The sequence below is a fragment of the Anolis sagrei genome, chromosome 12 (genome assembly GCF_037176765.1).
Source record: "Anolis sagrei isolate rAnoSag1 chromosome 12, rAnoSag1.mat, whole genome shotgun sequence".
Taxonomy (NCBI): domain Eukaryota; kingdom Metazoa; phylum Chordata; class Lepidosauria; order Squamata; family Dactyloidae; genus Anolis; species Anolis sagrei.
The window spans coordinates 19,688,160-19,714,706 of record NC_090032.1 but is presented as its reverse complement, the minus strand read 5'-3'; the positions used below and the strand labels follow the sequence as shown (position 1 = coordinate 19,714,706).

Sequence of the window (26,547 nt, the reverse complement as noted above, 5' to 3'; positions counted from 1 at the left end):
AAAGACACAAGTTGAGACCTATGGATAGACAAGGACGCAGCCGTGCCAACCCTGCTCTCGAGACGAAGCCTTTTGCTCCCTTACTCACTTGTAGTCGCGCTCCCAGAATTTGACGGGGCGAGCGTAGGACATGATGAACACGGCGCTGCCCAGCAACGGGTTGAGAGGCGTGGAGAAGAGCGCCGAAAGCACCGCCTGGACAAACAGCATGGCCGAGTCTGGGGAGAGCGTGGTCAAGGAAACAGCGGCCAGGCGTTCCCAATTTTTTTTTCAAAAGGGAAGGAACAAAATACAGAAGGAGACGCACTCCGTGGTTCCTCTTTTATCCTGCCTGGGAGGAAGGAGGACAGAGCCAGCTGGATAGCGTCCAGCTAGGAAGGAACCCTTTGCTTGTAGGATCTCCCATTTGCATTTTGGCCATTTCTGCTGCTTTGGAAGACTGCCAGACTAGAAGGAAACACTGCTGACAGCTGGGTTGTTATTATTTTTAATTTTTTTTGCAAAATGCAAAGCCATCTTGCTTCCGTTGTATTTCGCCCCAGTACACTGATTGAATTTGGTCTTATTTTAATTTGTTTTTGGGCTATTTTTACCACAAAGGTATTCACACTGAGGCTGGTATAAGTTGATAAAAATAACAAGAACGTTTATTGAACAGGCTTGAAATATAAACTTCTTTAAAAGATTTCCGCTGCCACCATATTAATAATTAACAGGCTGCAGTATTATTGAGAGATTGTTCAGTAACACACTCTGTGTCACTGTAGCACTCTTTGGGCTCGCTCTCTCCCCCGCGTCTACCATATCACCCGGGACTAGGATGTCACAAAACCTATCCAGATCCTTTGAGAAAACGGCAGCTTCCATGTGGAATTTTAGAGCAGGAAAAGTACCCTATATACTCGAGTATAAGCCGGGTTTTTCAGACTGAAAAAGCCTCCCTCGGCTTATACTCAAGTCAAAGTTATTTAATATTTTCCTCTATTATTATTATTATTATTATTATTATTATTATATTATATTCATTATTTTACTCTATTATTGTTATCATTACATTTATTATTTTAATCTATTATTATTATTATTATTATTATTACATTTATTATTTTACTCTATTATTACTGGTCTGAGTCCCTCTATGAAGGCAGAGAAGATGGGGATATAAAATAAATAAATATTACATTTCCATCATTTTACTCTATTATTATTTATTTATTTATTTAAAAGTTTTATATTTCAATCTTCTCTACCTCTGTAGAGGGACTCAGACCGGTAATAATAATAATAGATTAAAATAATAAATGTAATAATAAAAAGAATAGAGTAAAATAATGAATGTAATAATAATAATAAATAGAGTAAAATAAATGATTATGGCTTTTATTATGTTACTATATTATTTTTATATTTATTTTTTACTCTATTATTATTATTATTATTACATATACATTATTTTACTCAAGTAATTATTACATTTATTATTTTACTCTATTATTATTATATTTACATTTTTAACTCAATTAATTATTACATTTCTTCTATTACTCTTATTATTACTTTCATTATTTTACTCTATTATTACTGTTATTACATTTCCATCATTTTACTCTATTATTATTATTAATATTATTATTACATTTACATTATTTTACTCAAGTAATTATTACATTTATTATTTCGCTCTATTTATTATTGTTATTATTACTTTTATTATTTTACTCTATTATTACTGCTGTTATTACATTTCCATCATTTTACTCTATTATTATTATGATTATTATTACGTTTACATTATTTTACGCAAGTAATTATTACATTTATTATTTTTCTAGTTATTGTTATTATATTTACATTTTAACTCAATTATTACATTTCTTCTATTATTGTAATTATTATTATTACTACTTTTATTATTTTACTCTATTTATTATTGTTATCACATTTACATATTTAACTCAATCAATTATTACATTTTGTAACTAATTAATTATGTACATTTTGTACATTTTGTAACTCAATTAATTATTACATTTTGTATATTAATATTATTTATTATTATTATTATTACTTTTATTATTTTACTCTATTATTGTTATTATTACATTTATGTTATTTTACGCAAGTAATTATTATATTTATTATTTTTCTCTATTTGTTATTATTGTCATTACATTTATTATTATTTCAAGGAGGGATGTATACAAAAGGATACGAGGCACGGCGAAAGGCTGGGCAAAGGCATGGAAAGCCGAGCCCCACGTGATTTGCCATGGGGCGATATAGGTGAGCACAAAGCGCAGTTTGTAGAGCAGGTCCCACAACTGGAATAGAAATAAAGGGATGAAGGGGAAAAGAAGACAGAGAGAGAAGGAAATGTTAAACACAGAAGTTGAGAGAGAGTAGATTTTAATATTGAAATTCTTATACGGGGAAAATATTATATATATATATATATATATATATATATATATATATAATAAACCCAACTCACTGCTTCACCAAATTATAACGATGGCACCACTACAGATTATCTCACCAAAAGATAGAAGGAGTATAGTTGTTGAATGAACTGAATATTTTTACCACAAAGGTATTCACACTGAGGCTGGTATAAGTTGATAAAAATAACAAGAACGTTTATTGAACAGGCTTGAAATATAAACTTCTTTAAAAGATTTCCGCTGCCACCATATTAATAATAAACAGGCTGCGGTATTATTGAGAGATTGTTTAGTAAAATATTCTGTGTCACTATAGTGCTCTTAGAGGCTGTTAAAAGCTGACTTGAATAAGGCTTTGACCACAAGGGTATTCACGCTGAGGCTGGTATAAGTTGATAAAAATAACAAGAACGTTTATTGAACAGGCTTGAAATATAAACTTCTTTAAAAGATTTCCGCTGCCACCATATTAATAATAAACAGGCTGAGGTATGATTGAGAGATTGTTCAGTAACACACTCTGTGTCATTATAGTGCTCTTAGAGGCTATTAAAAGCTGACTTGAATAAGGCTTTGACCACAAAGGTATTCACGCTGAGGCTGGTATAAGTTGATAAAAATAACAAGAACGTTTATTGAACAGGCTTGAAATATAAACTTCTTTAAAAGATTTCCGCTGCCACCATATTAATAATAAACAGGCTGAGGTATGATTGAGAGATTGTTCAGTAACACACTCTGTGTCATTATAGTGCTCTTAGAGGCTATTAAAAGCTGACTTGAATAAGGCTTTGACCACAAAGGTATTCACGCTGAGGCTGGTATAAGTTGATAAAAATAACAAGAACGTTTATTGAACAGGCTTGAAATATTCAGGTACAAATCTTAATGGTTTCAGTAAACTTCAGGCATACAAAGCTTGTGGTTACGTTTGAGAAAAGATCTTAACATTTCTGGGTTACAAGTATTACAAGGAAATGAATCTCTGAAAGTAACTCCCACAAAAATCCTCCTTAGGAAACTAGTCAAACACTTGAACTAGCCTTCCTTAGGAAAATGAACAGACCACTAACAGGGTTCTGTTCCACAATACTCTACAAAAGACTAACCCAAACTGTTTCTTCCAAACCCAAACTGCTCTCGCTAACACCCTTTTTCTCTCAATCCTTTCCAAGCTCCAACTCCCAAACTGGGGAACTCAATCCTCAGTTTAAAAGTCACTTTTCCCCCCTTCAGACCACTTAGGCTCCGCCTCCATCACTCTAACCAATCCTAGACTTCTGATTTTCCCTCCTAGACTAAAACACACCCCCTCAAGGCAAACCTAAAAGATGGCGTCTCCCTGTCTCCCTTCTCTAAAATGGAGGCCTAAGCTAGCCTACCAAGGTAAGGTAAGTCCCACCAGGACTTTGAGATCTTCCGGAGAGGCCCTGCTCTCGATCCTGCCTGCTTCTCAAGCACGGCTGGCGGGGACGAGAGATAGGGCCTTCTCGGTGGTGGCTCCTTGGCTGTGGAACGCCCTTCCCACGGACATTAGACTAGCACCATCTCTAATGGTATTCCGCAAAAAAGTGAAGACCTGGCTGTTTGAGCAGGCGTTCGAATAATTAGTGCAATGATTGGTAACGAACATAGGAATGGAACAATGGATGACGAATCTGGATTATGTTTTTGTTGATTTGACGATAGTGAATGGTTGTTGTAGTAATTGTTTATTACTTGTGTAATGTGTATGTAAAAGTCGATCAGTCTCAACTAGCCTGGTGACTGGCCTTTGGGTTTATCCTGCAGCGAAAGGAGCAAAACAAGGCAGTCCTAGGGTGACACGTACCTTGCTGAAGAGGATCGACATGACGAAGTAGTCGGTGAGGAAACCCTCGGAGTACTGCTTGTAGTCGAACTGGAAAAGGAGGACGGTGAAGCCCAAGGTGACGTACTGCTGGGGTGGGCAGCAGAAGGAGCAGCGCAGGAGCTTCATGCCGGCAATGGTGAGGAGGAGAGCGCGGCAACTGGAGAAAGGCAACACAACAGTGATCAGGAGCACTTGCTTTGTAGGAAATCTGCTACAAAACAGGAGCTTTTTTGTTGAGTTCCAGGGTCAGAAATGCAGATGGCCAAGACAGAAAATGGCCTGCCTCAAGGGAGCGTGCTTGCTCCATCCATGTTTAACATTTACACAAGTGACTAGCCACTGCCAGAAGGGACAGAGAATTTCATCTATGCTGACGATCGTGCCATCACCACCCAAGCAAGGAGCTTTGAGATGGTTGAACAGAAGCTCTCCAAAGCTCTAAGTCAGTGGTTCTCAACCTTCCTAATGCCGTGACCCCTTAAGACAGTTCCTTATGTTGTGGTGACCCCCAACCATCAATTTATTTTCATTGCTACTTCACAACTATAATTTTGCTCCTGTTATGAATCATCTTGTAAATATCCAATATGCAGGATGTATTTTCATTCATTTGGCACAAATACTCGATACGCCCAAATTTGAATACTGGTGGGGTTGAGGAGAGGATTGATTTTGTCATTTGGGAGTTGTAGTTGCTGGGATTTATAGTTCACCTACAATATCAAAGAGCATTCTGAACTCCACCAATGATGGAATTGAACCAAATATGGCACACAGAACTCCCATGACTGGAACTGAACAAAGCTTGGGACAGAACCCCCATGATGAACAACAAATTCTGGAGGAGTGTGGTGAGTATTGACCTTGGGTTTTGGAGTTCTAGTTTACCTACATCCAGAAAGCACTGATGCATCTGGACCAAACTTGGCATGAATACTCAGTGTGACCAAATGTGGACACTGGTGCAGTTTGGGGAAGATAGACCTTGACATTTGGGAGTTGTAGTGGTTGGGATTTATAGTTCACCTATAATCAAAGAGCATTCTGAACTCCACCAGTGATAGAATTGGGCAAAACTTCCCACACGGAACCCATACAACCAACAGAAATTACTGTGTTTTCTAATTGTCTTTAGTGACCCCCCTGACCCCCCCCCCCTTGCGACCCCTCTAACCCCCCCCCGCGACCCCCCTAGGGGTCCCGACCCCCAGGTTGAGAAACACTGCTCTAAGTGCTCTTACTGCCTATTACAGGGAAAACCAACTGATCCCTAATCCATCTAAAACACAGACGTGCCTTTCATCTCAAGAACAGACAAGCATCCCGAGCTCTGAGGATTATGACCTGGGAAGGAATCCCACTGGAGCATTGCAGCACACCCAAATACCTGGGAGTCACTTTGGACCGTGCTCTGACCTACAAGAAGCACTGCCTGAACATCAAGCAAAAAGTGGGCGCTAGAAACAATATCATACGAAAGCTGACTGGCACAACCTGGGGATCACAACCAGATACAGTGAAGACATCTGCCCTCTGCTGCTGAGTATGCATGCCCAGTGTGGAACACATCTCACCACGTTAAAACAGTGGATGTGGCTCTTAATGAAACACACTGCATTATCATGGGGTGTCTGCGCCCTACACCACTGGAGAAATTACACTGCTTAGCCGGTATCACACCACCTGACATCCGCCGGGAAGTAGCAGCCAATAGTGAAAGGACCAAGGCAGAGACATCTCCAGCTCATCCCTTGTTTGGGTATCAGCCAGCACGTCAACGACTTAAATCAAGAAATAGTTTTCTAAGATCTACAGAGACACTCGCTGGAACACCTCAGCAAGCGAGAGTCCAAAAGTGGCAGGCTCAAACCCAGAGCCTCAATCAATGACTGATACCAAATGAGAGACTCCCTCCTGGGCACACAGAAGACTGGGCGACTTGGAAGGCACTGAACAGACTGCGCTCTGGCACCACGAGATGCAGAGCCAACCTTCAGAAATGGGGCCACAAAGTGGAATCCACGACATGTGAGTGCGGAGAAGAGCAAACCACGGACCACCTGCTGCAATGCAACCTGAGCCCTGCCACGTCCACAATGGAGGACCTCCTTGTGGCAACACCAGAGGCACGCCATGGGGCCAGATACTGGTCAAAGGACATTTAACCAACTACCAAGCTTGCAAAATTTGTGTTTTGTCTGTCTGTCTGTTTGTTAAAAATGCAATACAACTGTTTGGTTTGCTCCTGACACAATAAATAAATAAATCTATGCTGACGATCATGCCATCATTGGAGAAAATAAACCTTGACATTTGGGAGTTATAGTTCCTGGGATTTATAGTTCACCTACAATCAAAGAGCATTCCGAACCCCACCAATGATGGAATTGAACCAAACTTGGCACACAGTTCTCCCATGACCAACAGAAAATACTGGAAGGGTTTGGTGGGCATTGACCTTGAGTTTTGGAGTTGTAGTTCGCCTACATCCAGAGAGCACTATGGACTCAATGATGGATCTGGACCAAACTTGGCACGGATACTCAATATTCCCAAATGTGAACACTGGTAGGGTTTGGGAAAAATAGATATTGACATTTGGGAGTTGTAGTTGCTGGGATTTATAGTTCACCTACAATCAAAGAGTATTCTGAACCCCACCAACGATAGAATTGGGCTAAACTTCCCACACAGAACCCCTATGACCAACAAAAATATTGTGTTTTCTGACGGTCATTACCGACCCCTCTTATGACCCCCACAGGGGTCCCGACCCCCATGTTTATTTATTTATTTTGTACTAGCTGTCCCCTGCCACGCGTTGCTGTGGCCCAGTCTGTTGATCTGGAAAATAAAGTAATGAGAAACTGTTGGTTTCTAATATATGTAATTTCCTTCTGCTTGTGGGTAAACAGTATTTCTTGCTGTGGAGAGTGTCTGGTTTGCCCACCCTGGAACATGCAACATATCATTGTCCTTCTTTAAGGGTCTCTTTCAAATCTATGATACTATATCTCTCTGTGTGTGAATAATATCGATCTATCTATCTATCTATCTATCTATCTCTATATCTATGGCTGGATGGTTCTTTGTCAGGAGGACTTTGATTACGTTTTCTTGCCCTGATGAAGAGAGTTGGATTGGATGGCCTTAAATATTTTCTGTTGGTCATGGGAGTTCTGTGTGGGAAATTTGCCTCAATTCTGTCATTCGTGGGGTTCAGAATGCTCTTTGATTGTAAGTGAACTGTGAATCCCAGTGACTACAACTCCCAAAAGTCAAGGTCTATTTTCCCCAAACTCCACCAGTGTTCACATTTGGGCATATTGAGTGTGTGTGTAGAGTTTGGTCCAGATCGATCATTGTTTGAGTCCACAGTGCTCTCTGGATGTAGGTGAACTACAACTCCCAAACTCAACGTCAAGGCCCACCAAACCCTTCTGTAGGCCATGGGAATCCTGTGTGCCACGTTTGGTTCAATTCCATCGTTGGTGGAGTTCAGAATGCTCTTTGATTGTAGGTGAACTATACATCCCAGAAACTACAACTCCTAAATGACAAAATCTTTTTTTTTTTTTTGAGTGAAGGACATACATTGAGTTGTTAGGTGTCTTGTGTCCAAATTTGGTGTCAGTTCATCGAATGGTTTTTGAGTTCTGTCAATCCCACAAACAAATATTACATTTTTTTATATATAGACTAGCTGTCCCCTGCCACGCGTTGCTGTGGCTCACATGGGGGTTCTGTGTGGGAGGTTTGGCCCAATTCTGTCATGGGCGGGGTTCAGAATGCTCTGTGATTGTAGGTGAACTATAAATCCCACCAACTACAACTCCCAAATGTCAAGATTCTTTTTTCCCCAAACTCCACCAGTGTTCACATTTGGGCATATTGAGTGTGTGTGTAGAGTTTGGTCCAGATCGATCATTGTTTGAGTCCACAGTGCTCTCTGGATGTAGGTGAACTACAACTCCCAAACTCAACGTCAAGGCCCACCAAACCCTTCTGTAGGCCATGGGAGTCCTGTGTGCCACGTTTGGTTCAATTCCATCGTTGGTGGGGTTCAGAATGCTCTTTGATTGTAGGTGAACTATAAATCCCAGCAACTACAACTCCTAAATGACAAAATCTAATTTTTTTTGAGTGAAGGACATACATTGGGTTGTTAGGTGTCTTGTGTCCAAATTTGGTGTCAATTTGTCCAGTGGTTTTTGAGTTCTGTTAATCCCACAAACGAACATTACACTTTTATTTATATAGATTTTGTATTAAAAGCAGTGCATAAATTAGTATAAAAAAGATAAAAATAGAAGGAGCACAAGCGGCTAAATATCATTTAAACCCCCCCCCCCCCCCCCCCAGGTTGAGAACAGCGTTGTTCTAGGGCAGTGTTTCTCAACCTTCCTAATGCCGCGACCCCTTAATGCAATTCCTCATGTTGTGGTGACCCCCAACCATAACATTATTTTCAGTACTACTTCATTATTGTCATTTTGCTACTGTTATGAATCGTCATGTAAATATCTGATATGTAGGATGTATTTGCAGTCACTGGACCAAATTTGGCACAAATACTTGATATGCCCAAATTTGAATACTGGTGGGGTTAGGGGTGATTGATTTTGTCATTTGGTAATGCTGGAGTTGCTGGGATTTATAGTTCACCTACGTATCAAAGAGCCTTCTGAACTCCACCAATGATGGAATTGAATCAAACTTGGCACACAGAATTCCGATGACCAAGAGAAAATACTGGGAAGGTCTGGTGGACATTGACCTCGGGTTTTTGGAGTTGTAGTTCACCTACATCCAGAGAATCATAGAATCGTAGAATCAAAGAGTTGGAAGAGACCTCAAGGGCCATCCAATCCAACCCCCTGCCAAGAAGCAGGAATATTGCATTTAAATCACCCCTGACAGATGGCCATCCAGCCTCTGTGTAAAAGCTTCCAAAGAAGGAGCCTCCAACACACTCTGGAGCAGAGAGTTCCACTGCTGAACAGCTCTCACAGTCAGGAAGTTCTTCCTCGTGTTCAGATGGAATCTCCTTTCTTGTAGTTTGAGAGAACACTGTGGACTCGAGCAATGATGGATCTGGATCAAACTTGGCACAAATACTCAATATGCCCAAATATGAACACTGGCAGAGTTTGGAGAAAATAGACCTTGCCATTTGGGAGTGGTAGTTGTTGGGATTTATAGTTCACTCACAATGAAATAGCATTCTGAACCCCACCGATAGAATTGGACCAAACTTTTCACACAGAACCCCCATGACCAACAGAAAACACTATGTTTTCTGATGGTCTTTGGTGACCCCTCTGACACCCCCTCGCGACCCCCACAGGGGTCCCGACCCCCAGGTTGAGAAACACTGTTCTAGGGGATGTGAAGTTGAGGACATCTCATTTGCACGAGAAGACATTTAGTGTGACACGTACTAGATGCAGAACTTGTCCTGCCTCGGGCTGCTGACCAAGTGGGCATCGATGGTGAGGGCATTGAGCACCACGGCCGGGTAGATGAAGTACTTCTCCACGCATTGCAGCCACGCGTAGAGCTTCTCAAACCACATCAGCTGGGCAGCGCCTGAGAAGATGGAATGAGGAAGGCATAGTTGACATCAGAATGCATGAACACAACCTCGCTTCTCCCTAGAATGACGTTGTACTACTTACTGCGCACTTCGAACTGGCTGTATTCGCGTGGCTTCAGCACCGGCTGGGAGAGGCAGAACCAAGGGAGCTGCTTCCGAAGCTGCGGCAACAGGTAGTGAGTGACAAAGCCCACCAGGCCCGCCAACGCGTAGAGCACATAACCTAGGACAGACTGAGAAGAACAACATAGAGCTAAGTACAGCGCTGTCCACGAAGCCGCTCCCTAAATTCCCAAAGTGCAGTGATGCCTTGACTTAAGAGTTTCTTCACTCTTATCTCAAAACTGATTTTTTCCCACTGAAATGCTATAAATCTGTTCTGGATGCTCAAAACTTCCCCCATTTTTTTTGTTATAAGAAAATGGGTAAATAACAAATCTATATACATAACAACACAATATTTATTACAGTCCATGGACCTATCAGTAACAACAATAATTATAACAGTCCATAGACCCATCAGTAACAACAATGTTAATTATAGTTCATAAACCCATAAGTAACAACAACATTTATTAGTTCATAGACCCATCAGTAACAACAACAACATTTATTAGAATCCATAGACCCATCAGTAACAACAACAACAACAACATTTATTAGAGTCCATAGACCCATCAGTAACAACAACAACAACAACATTTATTAGAGTCCATAGACCCATCAGTAACAACAACAACATTTATTAGAGTCCATAGACCCATCAGTAACAACAACAACAACAACATTTATTAGAGTCCATAGACCCATCAGTAACAACAACAACATTTATTAGAGTCCATAGACCCATCAGTAACAACAACAACAACAACATTTATTAGAGTCCATAGACCCATCAGTAACAACAACAACAACAACATTTATTAGAGTCCATAGACCCATCAGTAACAACAACTACAACATTTATTAGAGTCCATAGACTCATCAGTAACAACAACAACAACATTTATTAGAGTCCATAGACCCATCAGTAACAACAACAACAACATTTATTAGAGTCCATAGACCCATCAGTAACAACAACAACAACAACATTTATTAGAGTCCATAGACCCATCAGTAACAACAACAACAACAACATTTATTAGAGTCCATAGACCCATCAGTAACAACAACAACAACAACATTTATTAGAGTCCATAGACCCATCAGTAACAACAACAACAACAACATTTATTAGAGTCCATAGACCCATCAGTAACAACAACAACAACAACATTTATTAGAGTCCATAGACCCATCAGTAACAACAACAACAACAACATTTATTAGAGTCCATAGACCCATAAGTAACAACAACAACATTTATTAGAGTCCATAGACCCATCAGTAACAACAACAACAACAACATTTATTAGAGTCCATAGACCCATCAGTAACAACAACAACAACAACATTTATTAGAGTCCATAGACCCATCAGTAACAACAACAACAACAACATTTATTAGAGTCCATAGACCCATCAGTAACAACAACAACAACAACATTTATTAGAGTCCATAGACCCATCAGTAACAACAACAACAACAACATTTATTAGAGTCCATAGACCCATCAGTAACAACAACAACAACAACAACATTTATTAGAGTCCATAGACCCATCAGTAACAACAACTACAACATTTATTAGAGTCCATAGACCCATCAGTAACAACAACAACAACAACATTTATTAGAGTCCATAGACCCATCAGTAACAACAACAACAACATTTATTAGAGTCCATAGACCCATCAGTAACAACAACAACAACATTTATTAGAGTCCATAGACCCATCAGTAACAACAACAACAACAACATTTATTAGAGTCCATAGACCCATCAGTAACAACAACAACAACAACATTTATTAGAGTCCATAGACCCATCACTAACAACAACAACAACAACAACATTTATTAGAGTCCATAGACCCATCAGTAACAACAACAACAACAACATTTATTAGAGTCCATAGACCCATAAGTAACAACAACAACAACATTTATTAGAGTCCATAGACCCATCAGTAACAACATTTATTAGTCCAGAGACCAATCAATACCAACAACAACGTTAATTACAGTTCATAAACCCATAAGTAACAACAACAATATTTGTTAGTCCATAGACCCATCGGTAACAACAACAACACCATTTATGGCAGTTCATAGACCCATCGGTAGCAACAACACCAACAACAATTATTAGTCCAGAGACCCATCAATACCAACAACAACAATGTTAATTACTAGGGCTGGGCATCCATGGAAAAATTTGTTTCTAAACTCGATTCGTTTTTAGGGGGTTTTTGCGTTTCGTTTTTTAAAAGAATTCCGAAATTTTTCTTTAAAAAAGTTCGAAATATACGAAATTTCGTAAATTGCGAAACAATTACGAATCGATTCGTTAATGGCATGCACGATTGCGCATTACGCTAAAAAAACCTCCAAATGGGACAGGGGGACTTCTGAAGCTTCCCTCTCCCTCTGTTGTTGACTGTTGGTGTGATAATTTATGTTTTTATCACTGATAAAACAAACAACAACTATAAAACTTGCACCAGACATACGGAAATAATAACGAAACAATTTCGAAACGATTTTGAAACGATTTCGAACCAATTACGAAATAAATTGAAAAATTCGTTTCGATTTTTAGTTGCTCCTGCATGGCTCAATATCGGATCGTAAGCTAATTTAAATACGAATCAATAACGAATTACGAAATTAATGAACGAAACCGCCCAGCCCTATTAATTACAGTTCATAAACCCATAAGTAACAACAACAACATCTGTTAGTCCATAGACCCATCGGTAACAACAACAACAACACCATTTATGGCAGTTCATAGACCCATCAGTAACAACAACATTTATTAGTCCATAGACCCATCAGTAACAACAACAACATTTATTATAGTCCATAGACCCATCAGTAACAACAACAATATTTATTACAGTTCATAAACCCATAAGTAACAACATTTATTACAGTCCATAGACCTATCAGTAACAACAACAACAACGTTAATTATAGTTCATAAACCCATAAGTAACAACAATATTTATGAGTCCATAGACCCATCAGTAACAACATTTATTAGTCCATAGACCCATCAGTAACAACAACAATCTTTATTAGTCCATAGACCCACCAGGAACAACAACAACAACAACATATATTACAGTCCATAGACCCATCAGTAACAACTACAACTACAACATTTATTGCAGTCCATAGACCCATCAGTAACAACAACATTTATTACAGTCTATATACCCATCAGTAACAACAACAATAACAATATTTATTAGTCCATAGACCCATCAGTAACAACAACAATCTTTATTAGTCCATAGACCCACCAGGAACAACAACAACAACAAAACAACAACATTTATTACAGTCCATAGACCCATCAGTAACAACTACAACTACAACATTTATTGCAGTCCATAGACCCATCAGTAACAACAACATTTATTACAGTCTATATACCCATCAGTAACAACAACAATAACAATATTTATTAGTCCATAGACCCATCAGTAACAACAATATTTATTACAGTCCATAGACCCATCAGTAACAACAACAATATTTATTACAGTCCATAGACCCATCAGTAACAACTACAACTACAACATTTATTAGAATCCATAGACCCATCAGTAACAACAACAACATTTATTAGAGTCCATAGACCCATCAGTAACAACATTTATTAGTCCATAGACACATCAGTAACAACAACAATCTTTATTAGCCCATAGACCCACCAGGAACAATAACAACAACATTTATTACAGTCCATAGACCCATCAGTAACAACAACAACAACAACAACAACGTTAATTACCGTTCATAAACCCATAAGTAACAACAACATTATTTATTAGTCCATAGACCCATCAGTAACAACAACATTTATTAGTCCATAGACCCATCAGTAACAACAACAACTATTAGAGTCCATAGACCCATCAATAACAACAACAACTATTATTAGAGTCCATAGATCCATCAGTAACAACAACATTTATTACAGTCCATAAACCCATCAGTAACAACAACAATATTTATTAGTCCACAGACCCATCAGTAACAACAACAATATTTATTACAGTCCATAGACCCATCAGTAACAACATTTATTAGTCCACAGACCCATCAGTAACAACATTTAGTGTAGTCCACAGACCCATCAGTAACAACAACAATTATTACAGTCCATAGACCCATCAGTAACAACAATAACAACAATATTTATTACAGTCCATAAACCCATCACGCTCCCTCTTAACTCAAAACGCTGCTCTTATGTCAAAGCAAAATCTGGCCGGGCAATGGCTCTTAACCCAAACGATCCTACATTGGGGTGCTCTTAAGTCAAGGTTCCCTATGCCTTCCTGTTTCCCCGGAGGTACCTCCAGAGCGATGAAGACGGTGCTGGCACTGATCGCAAAGGTCAAGACGGCAATGACGGCGCACATCACCAGGTCCGAATGGAGGATCTCCCGCTGGATCACAGCAACGGCAAAAGGCAAGATGCGGAGGAAGAAGGGAGTAAGTGAGACGCTGATCCACACAAATTCAGTTCCCCAAAGAAATATGCCACCCAACGACTAATCAAATCATACAGTATGACCCCTTTATCCACAATTGAATATTCGTATTTTCAATGACCTATGCCACAAAAATATTGAATGAATGAATTTTATTTATTTTATTATTATATTATATTTTATATTATTATATTATTATTATTATTATTGCTGTGGTTTTTAACTTTGAATGTGTAATGGACTTTAACTGTAATTTTTTAATACTGTTTATATGTAATCCTGTATTAAAGATCACAAATTGGTATATTATAAACTAGATGTCCCCTGCCACACATTGCTGTGGCCCAGTCTGTGTTTTGTGTGTGTATATGTGTGTATATATGTGGTTCTGCACATGTAATTTTTAAAATTTTGGCTTTTTAAGTCTCTTCTGCTGTGTTTTTCAGTGTTTTTATGAGTGACGGTCTTTCTTTGGCCTGATAAGTGTATCGTGTCCAAAATTTGGTGTCAATTCGTCCAGTGGTTTTTGAGTTATGTTAAACATTTTTATTTATATAGATTACTAGCTATACCCATCACGCATCGCTGTGGCCAACCTTCCCTCCCTCTTTCTCTCCTTCTTTCCCTCCTTCCTTCACTCCCTTTCCTTCCTTCCTTCTCTACATCTTTCCTTCCTTCCCCCATTTTAATTTTTCTTTCTCTCCTTTCTTCCTTTTCTATCTCTCTCTTTCCATCCTTCACTTTTACTTCCATCCTTCTTTCTCTTTTTCCTTCTTTCCTTCCCTCCCTTTCTCTCCTTTCTCCCTCTCTACTTCTTTCTTTTGCTTTTTGCTTCCATCCTTCCTTCTCTTCCCTTTTCCTTCCCTCCCTCTTTCCCTCCTTCCTTCACTCCCTTTCCTTCCTTCCTCCTCTACATCTTTCCTTCCTTCCCCCATTTTTCTTTTCCTTTCTTTCTTCCTTTTCTACCTCTTTCCTTCCATCTTTCACTTTTTGCTTCCATCCTTCTTTCTCTTTTTCCTTCTTTCCTTCCCTACCTTTCTCTCCTTTCTTCCTTCTCTACTTCTTTCCTTCCTTCCTCCCTCCCTCCACTTATTGTTTCCATCCTTCCTTCCTTCTTTCCTTCCTTCACTTATTGCTTCCATCCTTCCTTCCTTCACTTTTTGCTTCAATCCTTCTTTCTCTTTTTCCTTCTTTCCTTCCCTACCTTTCTCTCCTTTCTTCCTTCTTTCCTTCCTTCCTTCACTTATTGCTTCCATCCTTCCTTCCTCCCTCCCTTCCTTCACTTTTTGCTTCAATCCTTTCTCTTTTTCCTTCTTTCCTTCCCTACCTTTCTCTCCTTTCTTCCTTCTTTCCTTCCTTCCTTCACTTATTGCTTCCATCCTTCCTTCCTACCTCCCTTCCTTCACTTTTTGCTTCCATCCTTCTTTCACTTTTTCCTTCTTTCCTTCCCTACCTTTCTCTCCTTTCTTCCTTCTCTACTTCTTTCTTTCTTTCATTCATTCTTTCCTTCCTTCCCTCCCTTTGGCTTCCACTCTTTTTCCTCTTTTTCCTTCCCTACCTTTCTCTCCTTTCTTCCTTCTCTACTTCTTTCTTTCCTTCCCTTTTTGCTTCCATCCTTCTCTCTCTCTTTCCTTCTTTCCTTCCATACCTTTCTCTCCTTTTTTCCTTCTCTCCTTCCTTCCTTCCTTCGCTTTTCGCTTCCATCCTTCTTTCTCTTCCCTTTTTCCTTCCCTCCCCTTTCTCTCCTTTCCCTCTTTCCTTCCTTCCCTTATTTTCTTTCCTTCTCTCCTTCCTTCCTTCTCTACATCTTTCTTTCCTTCTTCATTTTTCTTTTCCTTCTTCCTTCTCTACCATTTTACTTCCTTCCTTCGCTCTTTGCTTCCATACTTCCTTCTTTTTTTCCCTCCCTCTTTCTTTCCCTCTCTCTCTTTCTTTCTCCCCTTCCTTCCCTTTCTTTCTGTATCGTCATTTACCTTTCCATCATTTAGCTTTTTTGGGCTATTAAGTCCTTTCCACTGTTTTTTGGGAGGTTTTATGAGTGATGGTCACTTGTTGGTCTGTTAGGGGTATAGTGTCCAAATCTGGTGTCAATTCTTCCAGTGGTTTTTGAGTTATGTTAATCCCACAAACTAACATTACAATTTTTTGTAGTTACTAACCATCCCCTGCCACGCGTTGCTGTGGCTCATAACATTTCTGGTCTTAATGTTATTTATTATTATTATTATTATTATTATTATTATTATTATTACTGTTAACGCTTAAAAAAAACTCTAAAAAACACACACCTGATCTGTAACCGTATTATTATTATTATTATTATTATTATTATATTTATTATATTTATTATTTACTATTTTGGGTCCATTTCCCCGGGCAACTTCTGTCCTTCTAAACTCTTCCCCAATTTTCTCTCCCCAGCAGACTTCCTCTTTGGTCAGCCATGATCCAAGCTGACATGCCACTCAGGACAGACTGGTAGGCTGTTAGGAATTGTGGGAGTTGAAGTCCAAAACACCCAGAGGGCCGAAGTTTACCCATACCTGGTCTTGACTATCTGTTCCCAATGCTATTCCACTCTACAGACCCACTTACCAGTGAACTACGCAGTTTTTCAGGCAGCGGGTCCTTAATCGCAACCGAGGGACTCTCCACACTGTTGTTCTCAAACTCAGGGAAGAGCTTGGTTCGGATCAGAGACCTAAAAGGCAGAAAGGGGAACACAGACCAGGTTGTGGCGCAGCTGGTTGGGAATCAGTTCCAAGTTCGAAGCTAGCCCGGGTCGGAGTAAGCTCCCAACCATTTGTCTAGCTTGCTGTCGACCCTTGCAGCCTGAAAGACAGTTGCACGTGTCAAGTAGGAAATTTAGGTACCGCTTTATGCGGGGAGGCTGATTTAACTAATTTATGATGCTATAAAAATCGCCAGCAGCATGCAAAAGAATGAGGAAGTACTACTGTCGACCCTTGCAGCCCGAAAGACAGTTGCACGTGTGACGTAGGAAATTTAGGTACCGCTTAATGCAGGGAGGCTAATTTAACTAATTTATGACGCCATAAAAATCTCCAGCAGCATGCAACAGAATGAGGAAGTACTACTGTCGACCCTTGCAGCCCGAAAGACAGTGGCACATGTCAAGTAGGAAATTTAGGTACCGCTGTATGCAGGGAGGCTAATTTAACTAATTTATGATGCCATAAAAATCTCCAGCAGCATGCAAAAGAATGAGGTACTACTACTGTCAACCTTTGCAGCCCGAAAGACAGTGGCACGTGTCAAGTAGGAAATTTAGGTACCGCTTTATGTGAGGAGGCTAATTTAACTAATTTATGACGCCATAAAAATCTCCAGCAGCCTGCAAAAGAATGAGGAAGTACTACTGTTGACCCTTGCCGCCCACAAGACAGTGGCACGTGTCACGTAGGAAATTTAGGTACCGCTTTATGCGGGGAAGCTAATTTAACTAATTTATGACGCCATAAAAATCTCCAGCAGCATGCAAAAGAATGAGGAAGCACTACTGCCGACCCTTGCAGCCCGAAAGACAGTTGCACGTGTCAAGTAGGAAATTTAGGTACCGCTTAATGCAGGGAGGCTAATTTAACTAATTTATGACGCCATAAAAATCTCCAGCAGCATGCAAAAGAATGAGGAAGTGCTCCATCCTCAGTGGTTGAGGTGTCTGTTGGAAATTAGGCAAATGGGGTTTATGTATCTGTGGAATAATGTCCAGGGTGGGAGAAAGAACTATTGTCTTCTGGAGGCAAGTGTAAATGTTGCCATTGGCCTCCTTGGTTGGCACTGAATGGCCTTGCAGCTTCAAAGCCTGGCTGCTTCCTGCCTGAGGGAATCCTAGATATTTATCTGTGGAATAATGTTCAGGGTGGGAGAAAGAACTCTTGCCTGCTGGAGGCAAGTGTGAATGTTGTCATTGGCCTCCTTGTTTGGCATTGAATGGCCTTGCAGTTTCAAAGCCTGGCTGCTTCCTGCCTGAGGGAATCCTAGATATATATCTGTGGAATAATATCCAGGGTGGGAGAAAGAACTCTTGTCTGCTGGAGGCAAGTGTAAATGTTGCCATTGGCCTCCTTGGTTGGCATTGAATAGCCTTGCAGCTTCAAAGCCTGGCTGCTTCCTGCCTGAGGGAATCCTAGATATATATCTGTGGAATAATATTCAGGGTGGGAGAAAGAACTCTTGTCTGCTGGAGGCAAGTGTGAATGTTGCCATTGGCCTCCTTGGTTGGCATTGAATAGTCTTGCAGCTTCAAAGCCTGGCTGCTTCCTGCCTGAGGAACTCCTAGATATATATCTGTGGAATAATATCCAGGGTGGGAGAAAGAACTCTTGTCTGCTGGAGGCAAGTGTAAATGTTGCCATTGGCCTCCTTGGTTGGCATTGAATAGCCTTGCAGCTTCAAAGCCTGGCTGCTTCCTGCCTGAGGGAATCCTAGATATATATCTGTGGAATAATATTCAGGGTGGGAGAAAGAACTCTTGTCTGCTGGAGGCAAGTGTGAATGTTGCCATTGGCCTCCTTGGTTGGCATTGAATAGTCTTGCAGCTTCAAAGCCTGGCTGCTTCCTGCCTGAGGGAATCCTAGATATATATCTGTGGAATAATATCCAGGGTGGGAGAAAGAACTCTTGTCTGCTGGAGGCAAGTGTAAATGTTGCCATTGGCCTCCTTGGTTGGCATTGAATAGCCTTGCAGCTTCAAAGCCTGGCTGCTTCCTGCCTGAGGGAATCCTAGATATATATCTGTGGAATAATATTCAGGGTGGGAGAAAGAACTCTTGTCTGCTGGAGGCAAGTGTGAATGTTGCCATTGGCCTCCTTGGTTGGCATTGAATAGTCTTGCAGCTTCAAAGCCTGGCTGCTTCCTGCCTGAGGAACTCCTAGATATATATCTGTGGAATAATATCCAGGGTGGGAGAAAGAACTCTTGTCTGCTGGAGGCAAGTGTAAATGTTGCCATTGGCCTCCTTGGTTGGCATTGAATAGCCTTGCAGCTTCAAAGCCTGGCTGCTTCCTGCCTGAGGGAATCCTAGATATATATCTGTGGAATAATATCCAGGGTGGGAGAAAGAACTCTTGTCTGCTGGAGGCAAGTGTGAATGTTGCCATTGGCCTCCTTGGTTGGCATTGAATAGCCTTGCAGCTTCAAAGCCTGGCTGCTTCCTGCCTGGGGATCCTTTGTTGGGAGGTGTTCCAACAAATGGGGTTTATATATCTGTGGAATAATGTCCAGGGTGGGAGAAAGAACTCTTGCCTGCTGGAGGCAAGTGTGAATGTTGCAATTGGCCAACTTGATTAGCACTGAATGGCCTTGCAGCTTCAAAACCTGGCTGCTTCCTGCCTGGGGATCCTTTGTTGGGAGGTGTTCCAACAAATGGGGTTTATATATCTGTAGAATAATGTCCAGGGTGGGAGAAAGAATTATTGTCTGCTGGAGGCAAGTGTGAATGTTGTCGCTGGCCTCCTTGTTTGGCATTGAATGGCCTTGCAGCTTCAAGGCCTGGCTGGTTGCTGCCTGGGGATCCTTTGTTGGGAGGTGTTCCAACAAATGGGGTTTATATATCTGTGGAATAATGTCCAGGGTGGGAGAAAGAACTCTTGTCTGCTGGAGGCAAGTGTAAATGTTGCCATTGGCCTCCTTGGTTGGCATTGAATAGCCTTGCAGCTTCAAAACCTGGCTGCTTCCTGCCTAGGGATCCTTTGTTGGGAGGTGTTCCAACAAATGGGGTTTATATATCTGTGGAATAATGTCCAGGGTGGGAGAAAGAACTCTTGCCTGCTGGAGGCAAGTGTAAATGTTGCAATTGGCCACCCTGATTAGCATTGGATGGCCTTGCAGCTTCAAAGCCTGGCTGCTTCCTGCCTGAGGGAATCCTAGATATATATCTGTGGAATAATGTTCAGGGTGGCCACCTTGATTAGCATTGAATGGCCTTGCAGCTTCAAAGCCTGGCTGCTTCCTGCCTGAGGGAATCCTAGATATATATCTGTGGAATAATATTCAGGGTGGGAGAAAGAACTCTTGCCTGCTGGAGGCAAGTGTAAATGTTGCAATTGGCCACCTTGATTAGCACTGAATGGCCTTGCAGCTTCAAAACCTGGCTGCTTCCTGCCTAGGGATCCTTTGTTGGAAGGTGTTCCAGCTATGAAAGCCTTTGTCATCATAACAATAACAATAATAATAACAACAACAACAATAATAATAATTTCCCCATCCATGGCAGGATACAGACCAGAGGACAGTTGGGTCACTGCTCTGGCGGCTCAGGTGGTAGGAAAGTGCCACGAGGAGACCACAGAAGACAGAGAAGAGGACGGGCACATGCTGGTCACCCCACGGAGTCTAAAGGCAGGAAGAGAGCAATAGTGGTTAGATCCCACAAACCTCAGCCTCCCAATGCCCCAACTCAAGCCAAAACCCTTGACCACCCAAACTGAGTGCCAAAAGGCATCTTCTGCTGAACCTGGACTCGCGATGAATACATTCCTAAATTCCTGAGGATAAACCCGCAACAAGCTAGGCATTTCGTATTCTAAAGGCTTGTTGGAAAGTCGGAGTTGACGTCCGTACATTTCGACTGTGACTGTTCCCACAACGTCTCTCAACAGCTCGCTCACATACACACTCAGGTGAAAGAGGGTACCTTGATCGCTCCAAGGCAGAAGCCGTACAGAAGGGTTGCCACTAGGATGCTGCGCAAGAGCGCAAAGAAGGCCGTGAGGGGGCTGGTGGCAGCTGAGGAAAGAAAAAGAGACAACATCCATAAGTGGGGAAAAAAAATACCCGTATTGACTCAAGTATTGACCGGGCTGTGGCGCAGTTAGTTAGTAGCCAACTGCATTAAATCACTACTAACCGAGAGTAGTTAGTAGTGAGCTCCCGACCATTAATAGTCTAGCTTGCTGTTGACCTATGCAGCATGAAAGCCAGTTGCATCTGTCAAGTAGGAAATTTAGGTACCACTTTATGCGGGGAGGCTAATTTAACTAATTTACGATGCCACCTTCCAGCAGTATGCGTAAGAATGAGGAAGTACTCCATCAAGGTGTCACAAGTGGACGGTGAAGCAGCACCTCCCCCTGTGGCCGGAATCGGGTATACCCTCATGAAGCCGGAAAGCTGGAATGTTAAATTGCCTCTGGGTCTGTCTATATATGTTGTATGTCTATGACATTGAATGCATCTATGCTGTAGAATTTAAACTGCAAAATACCTAGTTAATTTTTAATATTTCTGACAAAGATTACTGTATTTACTTGAATCTAACGCTCATCTTTAACACCCAAAAGGTTAAGTGAATGCAATGACTCGGCAAAAGCCGCAGTTCAACATAAGCAGGTGTGCCTGTAGCTTAGTAGCCGTCAGTCTGAGGTAAACCTCAGTGGGAGAAAGGTCTCAGTCTGAAAAAAGGCCTCATAGTGTGAGCTAGGCCTTAGTCTATGAGAGAAGGACTCACAGGGTGATGTAGGCCTTAGTCTGTCAGAGAAGGGCTCACAGGGTGATGTAGGCCTTAGTCTGTGAGAGAAAGCCTCACAATGTGAGGTAGGCCTTTGTGAGAGAAGGCCTTACAGTGGGAGAAAGGTCTCAGTCTGTGAAAGAAGACCTCACAGTGTGAGGTAAGCCTTAGTCTTTGAAAGAAGGCCTTACAGTGTGAGGTAGGTCTTAGTCTGTGAGAGAAAGCCTCACAGTGTGAGGTAAGCCTTAGTCTATGAAAGAAGGCCTCACGATGTGAGGTAAGCCTTAGTCTGAGAGAGAAGGCCTCACAGTGTGAGGTAGGCCTTAGTCTGTGAGAGAAGGCCTCACGATGTGAGGTAAGCCTTAGTCTGTGAGAGAAGGCCTCACAGTGAGTTAGGCCTTAGTCCGTGAAAGAAAGCCTCACAGTGTGAGGTAGGGCTTTGTGAGAGAAGGTCTCACAGTGTGAGGCAGGCCTTAGTGTGTGAGAGAAGCCTCTGTGTGAGGTAGGTCTTAGTCTATGAAAGAAGGTATCATAGTGTGAGGTAGGTGTTAGTCTGTGAGTGCAATCCTAACAGTGTGAGGTAGGCCTTAGTCTATGAGGAGGCCTGGTCTTAGAAGCTTCAGTGAGAGAAGCTCCAGTTTGAAGGCCTCACGTGAAAGGCCTTGCATGTAAAGCTTCATGTGCAAAGCTCCAGTATAAAGCCTGCTGTATTAAAAAAGGTACTGTGTGAAGTTCTAGTATAAGCTCATTGTGAGAGAAGGCTCTGTGAGAGTGAAGCTGTTTATCTGCATGAGGAAGAAGCCCAACATGGAAGCAAAGAAGGAAGAGTGGAAACCTTGTTATTGTAGCTTAGTAGGCCTCTGTGTTAGTTTGCCTCAGTGGGAGAAAGGTCTCAGTCTGTGAGAATGCCTCACAGTGTGAGGTACGCCTTAGTCTGTGAGAGAAGCCTCTGTGTGAGGTGAGCCTCAATATGATAAGGCTTCGTGTGTGAAGCTCCAGTGTGATGGCTGAACTTTATATGTGTTGTGGAAACCTTGTTCTTGTAAATAATGCAACCATATTATTTTGCTACAAAGACAATCCTCCAATGGAATCTATTGCGCATACTAATTATAGCAAGGTGATTGAGCCAAAACAAGGTGAGAGCGAGATTCGAGTAAATACTGTAATTTTTGTCAGAAATATTAAAAATTAACGAGGTATTTTAAAATTGCAAAATACCTAGTCAATTTTTAATATTTCTGACAAAGATTACTATATTTACTCGAATCCAACACTCACCTTTAACACTGAAAAGGTTAAATAAATGCAATGACTCAGCAAAAGCTGCAGTTCAATATAAGGTGCGCCTGAAGCTTAGTAGCCATCAGTCTGAGGTAAACCTCAGTGGGAGAAAAGTCTCAGTCTGAAAGAAGGCCTCACAGTGTGAGCTAGGCCTTAGTCTATGAGAGAAGGGCTCACAGGGTGATATAAGCCTTAGTCTGTGAGAGAAAGCCTCACAATTTGAGGTAGGTCTTTGTGAGAGATGCCTCACAGTGAGGGAAAGGTCTCAGTCTGTGAGAGAAGGCCTCACAGTGTGAGAAGGCCTCACAGTGTGAGGTAGGACTTAGTATGTGAGAGAAGGCCTCATGGCGTGAGGTGGGCCTTAGTCTGTGAGAGAAAGCCTCACAGTGTGAGGTAGACTTTAGTCTGAGAGAGAAGGCCTCACAGTGTGAGGTAGGCCTTAGTGTGTGAGAGAAGGCCTCATGGCGTGAGGTAGGCCTTAGTCTGAGAGAGAAGGCCTCACAGTGTAAGGTAGGCCTTGGTCTTTGAGAGAAGCTTCTGTGTGAGGTAGGCCTTAGTCTGTGAGAGAAGCTTCTGTGTGAGGTAAGCCTTAGTCTGTGAGAGAAGCCTCTGTGTGAGGTAGGCCTTAGTCTGTGAGAGAAGCCTCTGTGTGAGGTAAGCCTTAGTCTATGAGAGAAGCCTCTGTGTGAGGTAAGCCTTAGTCTGTGAGAGAAGCCTCTGTGTGAGGTAAGCCTCAATATGAGAAGGCCTCATGTGTGAAGCTCCAGTGTGAAGGTCGGACTTTATTTGCGTTATGGAAACCTTGTTCTTGTAAATAGTGCAACCATATTATTTTGCTACAAAGACAATCCTCCGATGGAAGAGATAACGTTGGTCTGTGTGTTTTTGTTCTTTTTATCACTTTGGGCTACTGGTGCTGGGTCACGCTGCTGCTACTAAGTTACTCTGCTATACATTCATGGGGAGGGTCTTGAGGGCAAGGGAGATGCTGGTTTTATGGTATGCGGTCCCCTTTTCTCTGTACCTGTTCCACCGAAGATGTTCATGTCCACCTGCTCCAGAAGGTACATGAAGCAAGTGTTGACCTGGGGGAGAAGTCCAAAGAGGAAGATCGCTGGGAAGCAGAGGGTGAAGACTGAGCAAGGAGAAAAAAAAGGAGGAAATTAAGTTAGGGAGGAATTCCAAATGAACTACCCCTTACGTTCTACGGACCTCCCAAAATCATCCTCACCAATCACAACGTTTCGGGCGCAGTAGAAGAATTCGGCGGAGAAGAGGGTGAGGTCGTAGAAGGCCACGGGCGGGAGGGGCACGGTGCGGGCGCAGAGGTCCAGCAGCCAAATCAGCAGGCACGCCACGCAGAAGTAAACGGGGCGGCTGTAGGCGATGATCCAGTTGTGGCCCTGCCGGAAGGAAGGGGAGGCTGAAAAGCCCTTCTGACAACATGCAGTGTGCGTGTCTGCTTTGCAACCCACTGTGGAATGAAGCTCTCCCACAAACAGGGGCCTGAAGCTCAGAAATGCCCAACAGGCTTCACTTTAATTACACAATAAATAATAATAATAGTTATTATTATTATTATTATTATTATTTGAAACACAACAAGATTAGTACACAGCAAACAAGATCATGATGCTGGTTGTTGTATTGGATCACACGCCGGCACTCCAAGGGGGGTAGAAGGTCCTCCCTTGTGCATGTGGCAGGGCTCAGGGTGCATTGCAGCAGGTGGTCTGTGGTTTGCTCTTCTCCGCACTCGCATGTCGTGGATTTCACTTTGTGGCCCCATTTCTGAAGGTTGGCCCTGCATCTCGTGGTGCCAGAGCGCAGTCTGTTCAGCGCCTTCCAAGTCGCCCAGTCTTCTGTGTGCCCCAGGGGGGAGTCTCTCATTTGGTATCAGCCATTGGTTTGAGCCTGCCACTTTTGGACTCTCGCTTGCTGAGGTGTTCCAGCGAGTGTCTCTGTAGAGCTTAGAAAACTATTTCTTGATTTGAGTCGTTGCTGTGCTGGCTGATACCCAAACAAGGGATGGGCTGGAGATGTCTCTGCCTTGGTCCTTTCACTACTGGCTGCTACATCCCGACGGATGTCAGGTGGTGCAATACCAGCTAAACAGTGTAATTTCTCCAGTGGTGTAGGGCGCAGACACCCTGTGATCATGTGGCATGTCTCATTAAGAGCCACATCCACTGTTTTAGTGTGGTGAAATGTGTTCCACACCGGGCATGCAAACTCAGCAGCAGAGTAGCATAGCGCAAGGGCAGATGTCTTCACTGTGTCTGGTTGTGATCCCCAGGTTGTGTCAGTCAGCTTTCGTATGATATTGTTTCCATACTGATGATTCTGACTGTATTGGTCAGTGACTGGATTTCAGTTTCTAATTTCCCATAAAGCTTTAGGTCATCCATGTACAGCAAATGGGAAATTTTTGGTGAACTTCTTGTCATTTGGTAGCCCAGGTTTGTTTAATGTAGAATTACAGGAAGTGGGATCATTGTGATGATGAACAACAGTGATGACAGTGAGTCACCCTGGAAAATCCTTCTCTTGATATTAACAGTTCCGTAGCTTTCGTTGCTCACAAACAACTCAGTTTTCCATTGTTTCATTGCGTTTTCAGTGAACTTGCTAACATTTTCACAAACCCCGATGACATCTAGACATTTGATGATCCATCTATGAGAGTTAAATGAAAAGTAATACCTCCACCTTCATTACTTGTGTTTGGATGGGGATGTTTTCCTCTCTTGATCATAACAGTTCCATAACTTTTGGTGCCCACAAACAACTCAGTTTTCCATTGTTTCATTGCGTTTTCAGTGAACTTGCTAATATTTTCACAAACCCCGATGACATCTAGACATTTGATGATCCATCTACGAGAGTTAAATGAAAAGTAATGCCTCCACCTTCATTATGTGGGTTTGGATGGGAATGTTTTCTTCTCTTGATGATAACAGTTCCATAGCTTTTGGTGCCCACTAACAACTCAGTTTTCCATTGTTTCATCGCGTTTTCAGTAAACTTGCTAATATTTTCACAAACCCCAATGACATCTAGACATTTGATGATCCAACTATGTGGCTCAAATGCTTTTTTGTAATCAATCCAAGTTGTATAGAAGTTTGTTTTTTTTGCAATTCTCCAGTATCATCTTGTCAATCAGAAGCTGATCTTTCATGCCCCTACCTCTTCTTTTATTGCCTTTACTTTCTACTAGCAAGATGTTATTTGCCTCCAAGTGATCCTTGATCAGCTGTTATGCCTGTCAGCAGTTTGAACATTGTA

At 41.7% G+C, this 26,547-nt stretch overlaps 1 protein-coding gene across 4 annotated transcripts in view; it reads right to left on the bottom strand.

The window, feature by feature from the left end:
* The window catches only part of PCNX3 (pecanex 3), a 103,596-nt gene that overhangs the window by 47,330 nt on the left and 29,719 nt on the right, over nt 1-26,547 (bottom strand). For all 4 annotated transcript variants that reach the window (XM_067472535.1, XM_067472536.1, XM_067472537.1 and 1 more), the window contains exons 14-24: nt 24,491-24,662; nt 24,284-24,394; nt 21,163-21,254; nt 20,752-20,861; nt 17,099-17,204; nt 14,366-14,458; nt 9,972-10,122; nt 9,735-9,882; nt 4,273-4,450; nt 2,213-2,321; nt 89-218 (exon numbers count right to left, since the gene is read on the bottom strand). In XM_067472535.1, coding sequence (XP_067328636.1) covers nt 89-218; nt 2,213-2,321; nt 4,273-4,450; nt 9,735-9,882; nt 9,972-10,122; nt 14,366-14,458; nt 17,099-17,204; nt 20,752-20,861; nt 21,163-21,254; nt 24,284-24,394; nt 24,491-24,662 — 1,400 coding nt within the window. The remainder of the gene's footprint in view (nt 1-88; nt 219-2,212; nt 2,322-4,272; nt 4,451-9,734; nt 9,883-9,971; nt 10,123-14,365; nt 14,459-17,098; nt 17,205-20,751; nt 20,862-21,162; nt 21,255-24,283; nt 24,395-24,490; nt 24,663-26,547) is intronic.